This window comes from Stigmatopora argus, chromosome 20 (assembly GCF_051989625.1).
Source record: "Stigmatopora argus isolate UIUO_Sarg chromosome 20, RoL_Sarg_1.0, whole genome shotgun sequence".
Classification (NCBI taxonomy): domain Eukaryota; kingdom Metazoa; phylum Chordata; class Actinopteri; order Syngnathiformes; family Syngnathidae; genus Stigmatopora; species Stigmatopora argus.
The window spans coordinates 7641353-7657620 of NC_135406.1; the positions used below are offsets into that span (position 1 = coordinate 7641353).

A 16268-nucleotide genomic window follows, 5' to 3' on the forward strand; every position below is an offset into this window, starting at 1 on the left:
AATTATAGCTTCATTACCTATTAATTCCAAATGAACAAAGAACTGAATGACAAGCCTTGCATTTTACATTTTTTATAGATCTAAAACTATGTTTATTTTAGCTTTTTTTCTTACTGAGGGAAGATGTCTTTTAATCATTTAATTTCAAAAGGAAACGAAATATGTTTTTATGTTCAAAATTAAAGTGGAAAACAGAAAACATTTTTATATAGTTATTTTTACATTTTACTAAATACTCATTAAACTAAAACACAAAAAGAAAAAATAAGGATGAAAAAATTGCAAATATTCGTTAAAAATTGTAAAATCAAGAAATATAATTTACATCTAGTGGTTGGTCCAGATTGAGGGAATAATGTTAATCAAAGAAAAAACAAACTTTTCCTTTTGGGTTTAAGACACCTTTGAGAAATTGCAAATGTTCTGATATAATTTCTGCGCTTCTTCGATAACTCGTGATTGACCGTTTCTTAATTATTATGTACAATGTCCACGAATACTGAAATTAAAATTAAACAAATTTCCTCCTGACCACGAGAGAGCGTTACCTAAATAAGAGACTGATTCCTGCGAGTTCAAACCGTTTCATTGAAGAACTACTTCTCCCGTGATGCCAATCGGCGAAACAGCAACAGCTCCATTATCAATGACGATTTTTCTCTGCGCATGCGCGTTTTGCGACGCCTCCTTTTGAGACGCAATCTTCAAGTTATTTATGTTTAATTTAATTTTCAATTTAATTAAAACCTGTGCAAACATTTATTGCTCAAACCACACGTCAGAACATTTGAAGATTAATTATTTCCTATTTCCAACTCTCTTACATTTATAAATCGAAGGAAGTGACCCTACCACCGCGCATGCGCAGTTTTCGCTTCCAAACTTAACCTATGGGTCCCAGTCGTGTCTAGCTTCAGCTACTTTATGACCTTAAATATCAGCCAAAATCATTTTCAAGACCTCGTTGAAGCTTTGCGGCCTACTTTAGCTCAGCCTGTTAGCATATATCAAAGGAACAAGTCTCTCACGTCGTCGAAGAACTTTGAAGCTTTGCGGCCTACCTTAGCTTAGCCTAGCTAGCAGCTATCAATGGCGTCTCCATCAGAATTTACGTGTGGAAAAAGAGCAGCAAAGTTCCACGAGGAAAACTCGACATTTTGCAAAATAATGCATGCAAAAGTTGTCCTTCACAGACTAGAAGGTGGGTCCATTTTTATATCTATATATTCCCTTCATCATTAAGGCTTAATAATAATAATAATAATCGGACATAGGCCCTGTCGTCATTTTCACAACACAAAAAGCCTACTTGTCATCACACGCAGAAACTGCGTGTGACGAAATTGGTGGTGCTTCTCCATAAGCTACGTTTACTCGGCAAAAGACCTAAATAATAGTAAGTTACGGACTTGTAATCTGGCATTCTGCTGTTGTGGATACAGGTCGCTTACCTCTCGCTTACCTCTCACTGTCTTTCACTTACCTTACTTCAGTCAGCTAGTAGGAGGCAGATCACCACCCAAACATTTTTTCATATTGTCGCAGAAGGGAATGTGTGTTATGTTACCGCGAGTTTAGATTTCTGATGGATGTGGGGAAAAAACTGTCCTTAAGCCTATTTTCCGTGCTTTGTGGGACCTGTAGCGTCTGCCAGAGGGCAGCAGCTGGAACAGATTGTGACCAGGGTGGTAAGGGTCCCCTATGATGTTCTCTGCTCTGCTGAGGTAACGAGGGCTGGCCATGTCTTCCAGTGAGGGCAGAGAGCAGCCGACAATCCTCTGGGAAGTGTTAATCACTTTCTGCATGGCCTTTTTGTCTGCCGCTGTGCTTCCAGCGTACCACACTGTGATGCCGTATGCCAGGATGCTCTCTACAGTGGTTCGATAGTAGGTGATCAGAAGATTTGTGCCCAAGTTGTTCTTCCTAAGTACCCTGAGTAAATGGAGTCGTTTCTGAGCCTTCTTCACCACTGCCGTGATGTTTGTAGACCATGAGAGCTTATCCGTGACGTGGACCCCCAGGAATTTAAAGGACTGGACCCTGTCTACACATACTCCATTTATGAGGAGTGGGGCCAGATCTGTGCCGTGTTTAGCGAAAGTCCAGGATTATTTCTTTAGTTTTCGTGGTGTTCAGTGTGAGATTGTTCACCGAGCACCACGAAGACAATTTGTTGACCGATTTTTGTTTTTTGTTGATGGTAATTGTAGAAGTGCTTTTTTGTGCGCTGCAATTGCATATTCAAGTACAGTAATCCCTCAGCATTTCACTACATCGCAGATTTTTCTGGGGAAAATGTTTATTTTTTAAATAATTTTTCAAGCGGAAGCAACTCCCATGTCTTCCGCTTGCTATTAGGACTCAACACTGGAGATTTTTTTTTAATTATAAATTCATAAAAATGTGAAAACCGGCCCAGAGGAGCTAATGGTTAGCGCATCGGCCTCACAGCTCTCGGGTCCTAGGTTCAAATCCAGGTCAAGTCCACCTGGGTGGAGTTTGCATGTTCTTCCCAGGCCTGCGTGGGTTTCCTCCAGGTTCTCCGGTTTCCTCCCACACTCCAAAAACTTGCATAGTAAGGCTTTTTTTAATAATAAAAAAGACCATGTAAAGCAGGGGTCTCAAACTTGCGGCCCGCGGGCCAACTGCGGCCCTCGGGACGATAATTTGCGGCCCCCGTCTTAATATGAAAGATTAATGTTCGTGCGGCCCGCAAAATTGATATGAATGACACTTGTGTTCGGAGCAATGTTCCCTCCAATCTGCGCGCGTGCGCAATTGCGCACTACTCTCGTCTTCTCTGCGCAGTAGCAATCATATGGCGCGCAGTAAAAAAAAATCGATTTTTTTTTTTTAATTTTTTTTTTTTTTTACCCCTTTCCCCATGATGGCGCCGTTTAAGTGGCAGCCAGTGGCAGTAGCTCTGTCCACTCATGTTTTTCGTGTTTTACAGCATGTTTTACATGAAAAATTAGAGGGAACATTGACATGCACCTGCTTGTGGCAGGTGTGATACTGGTGTGCCCATAGCGAGCAATGATGATGTCGTGACCGGATGATTCGCCTAAAGACGTTTTGCCGACGGACGTTTGACAGACGGACAGGTCGTACTAGTATTTGTTAGTTTAATGATTAAATACAAATACTAGTATTTGTATTTAATCATTAAACACAAATACTAGTATTTGTATTTAATCATTAAACGCTGTTTTCAGCTGGATTTGACCGAATTTGAGAGCATTTTGAGCCGTTTGGCGAATGGACGTCTATAGACGTTTTTTTGCCTCCATCGCGATATCATCCAGTATTTGTAGTTAATCATTAAATGCTGTTTTAGGATGGATTTGACCCGATTGCTGTCATTTTACGGCTCGGTTCTGCTACATCTGCCTGCCCAAGAGTGCTTATTCCCGGACTGCCATGCCCGCCCAAGAGTGCTTATTCCCGGGCTGCCATTGATGGTAGACGAACATTGATTTTTACTATAATTTGGACAACACCGGCGGCGGGCCGGATTAAAAATCCTAACGGGCCGTATATGGCCCGCGGGCCGAGGTTGAAAAACTTGTACACACACGATCCGGCGGGGCGAGCGTTCGAATCCCGTTTCGGCGAAACCTCCGTTCGGCCGAATGAACGTTCTGTGGAACGTCCATTCGGCGACCAGCCCGCCTGTCAAACGTCCGTCGGCGAAACGTCTTTAGGCGAATCATCCGAGTACCAATGATGTCGCTCACACTGGTACTCAGTGCGCTCAGGGAGGTTGTCTTTCTGCTCAGACCAACAAAAAATTAGAGGGAACTTTGGTTCGGAGCTGAATGAACCAATCACGGTGAGGTATACGGCTCTGGAGGGCGGGACATCGGCCGGGCTGTCCAGTGCCTCGCTCACTCACTCATTCATTCCTCCAATCAGCTGGGCGGAGGAGAAGCCGTGAGGCCGATCACTCCGGTCGGCGTGGACACTCCGCTGCTCTCAGCATAGAACTGAATGAGGCGCTATGATCCGTGATCCAGCCTGTGTCAGTGTCTGTAGCCATCTCCGCGATTGAAACGGAGAGCGAAAGTGCACATGCGCCACAAACCCGCGCGACTGAATGTGAAAGATCAACCTGAGACTCATTCCAAGTGGAAAAACATATTACAGAGCCCCAGAGATGTCTCTTTCAAAGCCTGCCGTGAAGAGAAAGGTCGGTGATGAGCACAGACAGTTTCAAGAAAAGTGGGGAGTGCAATATTTCTTTGTTGAACACAGGGGCACCCCGACGTGTCTCATTTACACTGAAAAAGTTGCGGTGCACAAGGAATACCATTTGAAACGTAATTGTACTACGAGACATGCTGAGGAGTACGAAAAATACCAGGGAGATGAGAGAGCCAACCAGGTTGCCAGTCTTAAAACACGTCTTCTGAGGCAACAGGATTTCTTCAAGAAGGCTACCAAAGACAGTAATGCAGCAGTCAAAGCTAGCTACGCCGTTTGTGAGTTGATTGATCCTGTGCTAAGTGATCCCAAATGGCTCATGGACTTGGCTTTTCTTGTTGATATCATACATGAGCTTAATGTACTGAACAAGAAGCTACAAGGCCAGGGGCAACTTGTCAGTGCTGCCTATGACAACGTGAGAGCATTCTGCACTAAACTTGTGTTATGGAAAGCCCAGCTCTCTCAGACAAACCTTTGCCATTTCCCAGCATGCAAGGCTCTCGTGGATGCAGGCACACCATTCAGTGGTGAGAAGTATGTTGAGGCCATTTCGAAGCTACAGGAGGAATTTGATCACAGATTTGCAGACTTCAAGACACACAAAGCCACATTTCAAATTTTTGCGGACCCCTTCTCCTTTGATGTGCAAGATGCCCTCCTGAGCTTCAAATGGAGCTCATTGACCTGCAGTGCAACTCTGCACTCAAAGCCAAGTGCAGGGAGGTGAGTGGAGAAGCAGACAAGCTTGGGCAATTTTTGAGAGAGTTGTCCCCCAGCTTCCCTGAACTTTCCCGAAGGTTCAAGCGGACCATGTGCCTTTTTGGGAGCACATACTTGTGTGAGAAGCTCTTCTCCACCTTGAACTTCAATAAGTCCAAGTACAGGTCCAGACTTACTGATGAGCATCTTCAAGCTCTACTGAGGGTCTCCACTGCTTCCTCCCTCAAGCCAAATGTGACTCAGCTATGTGAGAAGAAGCGCTGCCAGGTCTCTGGCAGCAAGGAGTAGGCAAGAGAAGCCGTGTTCAGAATATTTCATGTTCAATGTTCCATTCAAGTTCAGAAAGTTAAAGGTTAAAGAGCTGTTAATACAGACATTTGAAACGGAATAAAAATAATTCATTTTCTCTACTTAGCCAGCCAGTGTATATCTACTGTATGCTCATTAGTATTATTTGGTTTTGTATTACTGATTGATTTATTTTTTATTCATCTTTAAGTTAATTTATTTAATTCATTATTTTTTGTTAAAAAATAAAGATATTTGATAACGTTGGAATGTTTTATCAGTGCTTTTCTTGTGGAAATCCTGATGCGGCCCAGTCTCACCCAGACTCAGCCTCTAGCGGCCCCCAGGTAAATTGAGTTCGAGACCCCTGATGTAAAGTAAAGTATCAGTTTCTTTAAAAAATGACCATTTATAGAAAGGCTTCTTTTTCAAAAAAAAAAAACCTTTTTATTTTGACGCGTGTGGGTTTTCTCCAGGTACTCCGGCTTCTTCCCACATTGTAAAGACATGGTAGGCTGATTGGACACTAAATTGCTCCTAGGTATGAGTGTGAGCGTGAATGGTTGTCTGTCTTGTTGTGCCCTGCGATTGGCTGGCCAACAATTCAGGGTGCCCCCCCTCTGGCCCAAAGTCAGCTAGGATAGGCTCCAGCCCCCCCCCCCCCGACTCTGATGAGGATAAAGCTGTTCAGAAAATGAGATGAGATTAAAGAATCCTTTGGGTTTAATAAAACAACACATTTTTATACATTGAAATGTGTTGGTGTGCTCTTAATTGTACTTTAATTTTGAAGGTGAACTCTGTTTTCCTCAAACTGTTGATTACAATGCGGGTCACCCGCGAGTGCTATAATTATTCCTTGTTAATTAAACATTTGCTGTGGCAGCCAGCATATTACCGGAAAACGTTGACATACGGGCAATGTTCCCTCTAATTTTTCGTTGGTCTGAGCAGAAAGTCAACCTCCCTGAGCGCACTGAGTACCAGTGTGAGCGACATCATTGGTACTCGGATGATTCGCCTAAAGACGTTTCGCCGACGGACGTTTGACAGGCGGGCAGGTCGCCGAATGGACGTTCCACAGAACGTTCATTCGGCCGAACGGAGGTTTCGCCGAAACGGGATTCGAACGCTCGCCCCGCCGGATCGTGTGTACAAGTTTTTCAACCTCGGCCCGCGGGCCATATACGGCCCGTTAGGATTTTTAATCCGGACCGCCGCCGGTGTTGTCCAAATTATAGTAACAATCAATGTTAGTCTACCATCAATGGCAGCCCGGGAATAAGCACTCTTGGGCGGGCATGGCAGTCCGGGAATAAGCACTCTTGGGCGGGCAGATGTAGCAGAACCGAGCCGTAAAATGACAGCAATCGGGTCAAATCCATCCTAAAACAGCATTTAATGATTAAATACAAATACTGGAGCTCTTTGGACATTAGAACCGAGCCCAGGGAAGTGAATTCCTCGGTAAAATGTCGTGATGATATCGCGATGGAGGCAAAAAAACGTCTATATACCTCCATTCGCCAAACGGCTCAAAACGCTCTCAAATTCGGTCAAATCCAGCCGAAAACAGCGTTTAATGATTAAATACAAATACTGGAGCTCTTTGGACATTAGAACCGAGCCCAGGGAAGTGAATTCCTCGGTAAAATGTTGCGATGATGTCGCGATGGAGGCAAAATAATGTCCATATACGTCCATTCGCCAAACGGCTCAAAATGCTCTCAAATTCGGTCAAATCCAGCTGAAAACAGCGTTTAATGATTAAATACAAATACTAGTATTTGTATTTAATCATTAAACTAACAAATACTAGTATTTGTATTTAATCATTAAACTAACAAATACTAGTATTTGTATTTAATCATTAAACTAACAAATACTAGTATTTGTATTTAATCATTAAACTAACAAATACTAGTATTTGTATTTAATCATTAAACTAACAAATACTAGTATTTGTATTTAATCATTAAACTAACAAATACTAGTATTTGTATTTAATCATTAAACTAACAAATACTAGTATTTGTATTTAATCATTAAACTAACAAATACTAGTATTTGTATTTAATCATTAAACTAACAAATACTAGTATTTGTATTTAATCATTAAACTAACAAATACTAGTATTTGTATTTAATCATTAAACTAACAAATACTAGTATTTGTATTTAATCATTAAACTAACAAATACTAGTATTTGTATTTAATCATTAAACTAACAAATACTAGTATTTGTATTTAATCATTAAACTAACAAATACTAGTATTTGTATTTAATCATTAAACTAACAAATACTAGTATTTGTATTTAATCATTAAACTAACAAATACTAGTATTTGTATTTAATCATTAAACTAACAAATACTAGTATTTGTATTTAATCATTAAACTAACAAATACTAGTATTTGTATTTAATCATTAAACTAACAAATACTAGTATTTGTATTTAATCATTAAACTAACAAATACTAGTATTTGTATTTAATCATTAAACTAACAAATACTAGTATTTGTATTTAATCATTAAACTAACAAATACTAGTATTTGTATTTAATCATTAAACTAACAAATACTAGTATTTGTATTTAATCATTAAACTAACAAATACTAGTATTTGTATTTAATCATTAAACTAACAAATACTAGTATTTGTATTTAATCATTAAACTAACAAATACTAGTATTTGTATTTAATCATTAAACTAACAAATACTAGTATTTGTATTTAATCATTAAACTAACAAATACTAGTATTTGTATTTAATCATTAAACTAACAAATACTAGTATTTGTATTTAATCATTAAACTAACAAATACTAGTATTTGTATTTAATCATTAAACTAACAAATACTAGTATTTGTATTTAATCATTAAACTAACAAATACTAGTATTTGTATTTAATCATTAAACTAACAAATACTAGTATTTGTATTTAATCATTAAACTAACAAATACTAGTATTTGTATTTAATCATTAAACTAACAAATACTAGTATTTGTATTTAATCATTAAACTAACAAATACTAGTATTTGTATTTAATCATTAAACTAACAAATACTAGTATTTGTATTTAATCATTAAACTAACAAATACTAGTATTTGTATTTAATCATTAAACTAACAAATACTAGTATTTGTATTTAATCATTAAACTAACAAATACTAGTATTTGTATTTAATCATTAAACTAACAAATACTAGTATTTGTATTTAATCATTAAACTAACAAATACTAGTATTTGTATTTAATCATTAAACTAACAAATACTAGTATTTGTATTTAATCATTAAACTAACAAATACTAGTATTTGTATTTAATCATTAAACTAACAAATACTAGTATTTGTATTTAATCATTAAACTAACAAATACTAGTATTTGTATTTAATCATTAAACTAACAAATACTAGTATTTGTATTTAATCATTAAACTAACAAATACTAGTATTTGTATTTAATCATTAAACTAACAAATACTAGTATTTGTATTTAATCATTAAACTAACAAATACTAGTATTTGTATTTAATCATTAAACTAACAAATACTAGTATTTGTATTTAATCATTAAACTAACAAATACTAGTATTTGTATTTAATCATTAAACTAACAAATACTAGTATTTGTATTTAATCATTAAACTAACAAATACTAGTATTTGTATTTAATCATTAAACTAACAAATACTAGTATTTGTATTTAATCATTAAACTAACAAATACTAGTATTTGTATTTAATCATTAAACTAACAAATACTAGTATTTGTATTTAATCATTAAACTAACAAATACTAGTATTTGTATTTAATCATTAAACTAACAAATACTAGTATTTGTATTTAATCATTAAACTAACAAATACTAGTATTTGTATTTAATCATTAAACTAACAAATACTAGTATTTGTATTTAATCATTAAACTAACAAATACTAGTATTTGTATTTAATCATTAAACTAACAAATACTAGTATTTGTATTTAATCATTAAACTAACAAATACTAGTATTTGTATTTAATCATTAAACTAACAAATACTAGTATTTGTATTTAATCATTAAACTAACAAATACTAGTATTTGTATTTAATCATTAAACTAACAAATACTAGTATTTGTATTTAATCATTAAACTAACAAATACTAGTATTTGTATTTAATCATTAAACTAACAAATACTAGTATTTGTATTTAATCATTAAACTAACAAATACTAGTATTTGTATTTAATCATTAAACTAACAAATACTAGTATTTGTATTTAATCATTAAACTAACAAATACTAGTATTTGTATTTAATCATTAAACTAACAAATACTAGTATTTGTATTTAATCATTAAACTAACAAATACTAGTATTTGTATTTAATCATTAAACTAACAAATACTAGTATTTGTATTTAATCATTAAACTAACAAATACTAGTATTTGTATTTAATCATTAAACTAACAAATACTAGTATTTGTATTTAATCATTAAACTAACAAATACTAGTATTTGTATTTAATCATTAAACTAACAAATACTAGTATTTGTATTTAATCATTAAACTAACAAATACTAGTATTTGTATTTAATCATTAAACTAACAAATACTAGTATTTGTATTTAATCATTAAACTAACAAATACTAGTATTTGTATTTAATCATTAAACTAACAAATACTAGTATTTGTATTTAATCATTAAACTAACAAATACTAGTATTTGTATTTAATCATTAAACTAACAAATACTAGTATTTGTATTTAATCATTAAACTAACAAATACTAGTATTTGTATTTAATCATTAAACTAACAAATACTAGTATTTGTATTTAATCATTAAACTAACAAATACTAGTATTTGTATTTAATCATTAAACTAACAAATACTAGTATTTGTATTTAATCATTAAACTAACAAATACTAGTATTTGTATTTAATCATTAAACTAACAAATACTAGTATTTGTATTTAATCATTAAACTAACAAATACTAGTATTTGTATTTAATCATTAAACTAACAAATACTAGTATTTGTATTTAATCATTAAACTAACAAATACTAGTATTTGTATTTAATCATTAAACTAACAAATACTAGTATTTGTATTTAATCATTAAACTAACAAATACTAGTATTTGTATTTAATCATTAAACTAACAAATACTAGTATTTGTATTTAATCATTAAACTAACAAATACTAGTATTTGTATTTAATCATTAAACTAACAAATACTAGTATTTGTATTTAATCATTAAACTAACAAATACTAGTATTTGTATTTAATCATTAAACTAACAAATACTAGTATTTGTATTTAATCATTAAACTAACAAATACTAGTATTTGTATTTAATCATTAAACTAACAAATACTAGTATTTGTATTTAATCATTAAACTAACAAATACTAGTATTTGTATTTAATCATTAAACTAACAAATACTAGTATTTGTATTTAATCATTAAACTAACAAATACTAGTATTTGTATTTAATCATTAAACTAACAAATACTAGTATTTGTATTTAATCATTAAACTAACAAATACTAGTATTTGTATTTAATCATTAAACTAACAAATACTAGTATTTGTATTTAATCATTAAACTAACAAATACTAGTATTTGTATTTAATCATTAAACTAACAAATACTAGTATTTGTATTTAATCATTAAACTAACAAATACTAGTATTTGTATTTAATCATTAAACTAACAAATACTAGTATTTGTATTTAATCATTAAACTAACAAATACTAGTATTTGTATTTAATCATTAAACTAACAAATACTAGTATTTGTATTTAATCATTAAACTAACAAATACTAGTATTTGTATTTAATCATTAAACTAACAAATACTAGTATTTGTATTTAATCATTAAACTAACAAATACTAGTATTTGTATTTAATCATTAAACTAACAAATACTAGTATTTGTATTTAATCATTAAACTAACAAATACTAGTATTTGTATTTAATCATTAAACTAACAAATACTAGTATTTGTATTTAATCATTAAACTAACAAATACTAGTATTTGTATTTAATCATTAAACTAACAAATACTAGTATTTGTATTTAATCATTAAACTAACAAATACTAGTATTTGTATTTAATCATTAAACTAACAAATACTAGTATTTGTATTTAATCATTAAACTAACAAATACTAGTATTTGTATTTAATCATTAAACTAACAAATACTAGTATTTGTATTTAATCATTAAACTAACAAATACTAGTATTTGTATTTAATCATTAAACTAACAAATACTAGTATTTGTATTTAATCATTAAACTAACAAATACTAGTATTTGTATTTAATCATTAAACTAACAAATACTAGTATTTGTATTTAATCATTAAACTAACAAATACTAGTATTTGTATTTAATCATTAAACTAACAAATACTAGTATTTGTATTTAATCATTAAACTAACAAATACTAGTATTTGTATTTAATCATTAAACTAACAAATACTAGTATTTGTATTTAATCATTAAACTAACAAATACTAGTATTTGTATTTAATCATTAAACTAACAAATACTAGTATTTGTATTTAATCATTAAACTAACAAATACTAGTATTTGTATTTAATCATTAAACTAACAAATACTAGTATTTGTATTTAATCATTAAACTAACAAATACTAGTATTTGTATTTAATCATTAAACTAACAAATACTAGTATTTGTATTTAATCATTAAACTAACAAATACTAGTATTTGTATTTAATCATTAAACTAACAAATACTAGTATTTGTATTTAATCATTAAACTAACAAATACTAGTATTTGTATTTAATCATTAAACTAACAAATACTAGTATTTGTATTTAATCATTAAACTAACAAATACTAGTATTTGTATTTAATCATTAAACTAACAAATACTAGTATTTGTATTTAATCATTAAACTAACAAATACTAGTATTTGTATTTAATCATTAAACTAACAAATACTAGTATTTGTATTTAATCATTAAACTAACAAATACTAGTATTTGTATTTAATCATTAAACTAACAAATACTAGTATTTGTATTTAATCATTAAACTAACAAATACTAGTATTTGTATTTAATCATTAAACTAACAAATACTAGTATTTGTATTTAATCATTAAACTAACAAATACTAGTATTTGTATTTAATCATTAAACTAACAAATACTAGTATTTGTATTTAATCATTAAACTAACAAATACTAGTATTTGTATTTAATCATTAAACTAACAAATACTAGTATTTGTATTTAATCATTAAACTAACAAATACTAGTATTTGTATTTAATCATTAAACTAACAAATACTAGTATTTGTATTTAATCATTAAACTAACAAATACTAGTATTTGTATTTAATCATTAAACTAACAAATACTAGTATTTGTATTTAATCATTAAACTAACAAATACTAGTATTTGTATTTAATCATTAAACTAACAAATACTAGTATTTGTATTTAATCATTAAACTAACAAATACTAGTATTTGTATTTAATCATTAAACTAACAAATACTAGTATTTGTATTTAATCATTAAACTAACAAATACTAGTATTTGTATTTAATCATTAAACTAACAAATACTAGTATTTGTATTTAATCATTAAACTAACAAATACTAGTATTTGTATTTAATCATTAAACTAACAAATACTAGTATTTGTATTTAATCATTAAACTAACAAATACTAGTATTTGTATTTAATCATTAAACTAACAAATACTAGTATTTGTATTTAATCATTAAACTAACAAATACTAGTATTTGTATTTAATCATTAAACTAACAAATACTAGTATTTGTATTTAATCATTAAACTAACAAATACTAGTATTTGTATTTAATCATTAAACTAACAAATACTAGTATTTGTATTTAATCATTAAACTAACAAATACTAGTATTTGTATTTAATCATTAAACTAACAAATACTAGTATTTGTATTTAATCATTAAACTAACAAATACTAGTATTTGTATTTAATCATTAAACTAACAAATACTAGTATTTGTATTTAATCATTAAACTAACAAATACTAGTATTTGTATTTAATCATTAAACTAACAAATACTAGTATTTGTATTTAATCATTAAACTAACAAATACTAGTATTTGTATTTAATCATTAAACTAACAAATACTAGTATTTGTATTTAATCATTAAACTAACAAATACTAGTATTTGTATTTAATCATTAAACTAACAAATACTAGTATTTGTATTTAATCATTAAACTAACAAATACTAGTATTTGTATTTAATCATTAAACTAACAAATACTAGTATTTGTATTTAATCATTAAACTAACAAATACTAGTATTTGTATTTAATCATTAAACTAACAAATACTAGTATTTGTATTTAATCATTAAACTAACAAATACTAGTATTTGTATTTAATCATTAAACTAACAAATACTAGTATTTGTATTTAATCATTAAACTAACAAATACTAGTATTTGTATTTAATCATTAAACTAACAAATACTAGTATTTGTATTTAATCATTAAACTAACAAATACTAGTATTTGTATTTAATCATTAAACTAACAAATACTAGTATTTGTATTTAATCATTAAACTAACAAATACTAGTATTTGTATTTAATCATTAAACTAACAAATACTAGTATTTGTATTTAATCATTAAACTAACAAATACTAGTATTTGTATTTAATCATTAAACTAACAAATACTAGTATTTGTATTTAATCATTAAACTAACAAATACTAGTATTTGTATTTAATCATTAAACTAACAAATACTAGTATTTGTATTTAATCATTAAACTAACAAATACTAGTATTTGTATTTAATCATTAAACTAACAAATACTAGTATTTGTATTTAATCATTAAACTAACAAATACTAGTATTTGTATTTAATCATTAAACGCTGTTTGAACGAACGTTCATTCGGCGACCTGTCCGTCTGTCAAATGTCTGTTGGCGAAACGTCTTTAGGCGAATCATCCGGTCACGACATCATCATTGCTCGCTATGGGCACACCAGTATCACACCTGCCACAAGCAGGTGCATGTGTAAAACACGAAAAACATAAGTGGACAGAGCTACTGCCACTGCACTGGCTGCCGTTTAAACGGCGCCATCATGGGGAAAGGCGTAAAAAAAAAAAAATCCGCATTTTTTTTTTTACTGCGCGCCATATGATTGCTGCTGCGCAGAGAAGACGAGAGTAGTGCGCAATTGCGCACGCGCGCAGCTTAGAGGGAACAGTGCATACGGGTGTCCCATTTTACGGGAAATTTGAGATACGAGCTAAATTCGGAGCCATTTTTTTCCTTGAGAAATGAAACAAATTGGAGATACGAGCTTATTGAGATGGTGGTCAAATATGTGTGGGTGTGTATAGTCATTTGAGTTGATTTCAGTTAAATTTCAAGTTAATGTCATGTTACGAGCCTAACCACCGCCGATATAAGTATAAGACTTTACATTCCCAGTCTAACCTAAAGGACTTCTCTTTGGATAGACAGATTATGAAACATATCATTTATTTTCGTGTCTTTGCAGGTTTCAGAGAATATCTTGGTCCTGATGGGAAAGAGTCTGTTGGCCTTAAAAAGGAACTAGAGCTCCCCCAAATTAAAGAGGAGGAGCCAGAGTTCCCTCAACAACAAATGAGATACGAGCGACTTCCAATCAAGAAGGAGGAAGATGATGTCACCTGGTCATTTGGTGAATTCCTGAAAAGGGAAGAGGATCTGGGCGTGACCAGCAGAGGGGCGGAGCCTGCACACACCTTAACATTACCCCAAATTAAAGAGGAGGAGCCAGAGTTCCCTCAACAACAAATGAGAGACGAGCGACTTCCAATCAAGAAGGAGGAAGATGATGTCACCTGGTCACTTGGTGAAAACCTGAAGAGGGAAGAGGATCTGGGCGTGACCGGCAGAGGGGCGGAGCCTGCACACACCTTAAAGTTACCCCAAATTAAAGAGGAGGAGCCAGAGTTCCCTCAACAGCAAATCAAAAAGGAGGAAGATGATGTCAGTGTGTCAACTGGTGAGCCTTTCAAGAGTGAAGATGATCTGGGCGTGGCCGGCAGAGGGGCGGAGACTCCGAACGGCAGCTCAGCAGAAGGGCAAGCAGACAATTTAATTGCTCCGTTATCAGATACCGAAGACTTGCTTTATGACAATGAAGGTCTTAAGGACGGCAAACTCTGGAAATGCTCTGTGTGGAAAAACCTTTGGGAAAAAGTCTACTTTGAAAACACACATGAGGAGCCACACTGGGGAGAAACCATTTTCGTGTTCAGTTTGTGGTAAAACATTTACACAGAAGGGACTCTTAAAAATGCACACAAGAACCCACACTGGTGAAAAACCATTCTCGTGTTCAGTTTGTGGTCAAGGATTCACAGACAAGGGAAACTTAAAAAGGCACACAAGAACACACACTGGTGAAAAACAATTTTGGTGTTCAGTTTGCGGTAAAGCCTATTCTCAAAATCATTCCTTAAAAATCCACATAAGAACCCACACTGGTGAAAAACCATTTTCGTGTTCAGTTTGTGGTCAAAGATTCACACAGAAGGGACACTTAAATAGTCATGCAAGAATACACACAGGTGAAAATACATTTTCGTGTTCAGTTTGCGGTAAAAGATTTACAGAGAAAGGAAGCTTAGAAATACACAAAAGAACCCACACTGGTGAAAAACCATTCTCGTGTTCAGTTTGTGGTCTAGGATTCACAGACAAGGGAAACTTAAAAAGGCACACAAGAACACACACTGGTGAAAAACCATTTTCGTGTTCAGTTTGTGGTCAAAGATTCACACAGAAGGGACACTTAAATAGTCATGCACAAACCCACACTGGTGAAAAACCATTTTCGTGTTCAGTTTGTGGTAAACGATTTAAAGAGAAGAATACCTTAAAAATGCACACAAGAACCCACACTGGTGAAAAACCATTTTCGTGTTCAGTTTGTGGTCAAAGATTTACACAGAAGGGACTCTTGAAAAATCACACAA

The 16268-nt window shown here is 32.1% G+C and overlaps 1 protein-coding gene across 3 annotated transcripts in view; it reads left to right on the forward strand.

The window, feature by feature from the left end:
* The first annotated feature begins 875 nt into the window (after nt 1-875).
* LOC144065970 (uncharacterized) overlaps nt 876-16268 on the forward strand; it is a 102114-nt gene continuing 86721 nt past the window's right edge. The window contains exons 1-2 of one of the 3 annotated variants that reach the window (XM_077589225.1): nt 876-1201; nt 14801-15572. In XM_077589225.1, coding sequence (XP_077445351.1) covers nt 1090-1201; nt 14801-15558 — 870 coding nt within the window. In that variant the 5' untranslated portion in view covers nt 876-1089 and the 3' untranslated portion in view covers nt 15559-15572. Of the gene's footprint in view, nt 1202-2417; nt 2576-14800; nt 15573-16268 lie in introns of those variants that run through there. The other 2 variants (XM_077589224.1, XM_077589217.1) reach the window with 2 other exon arrangements.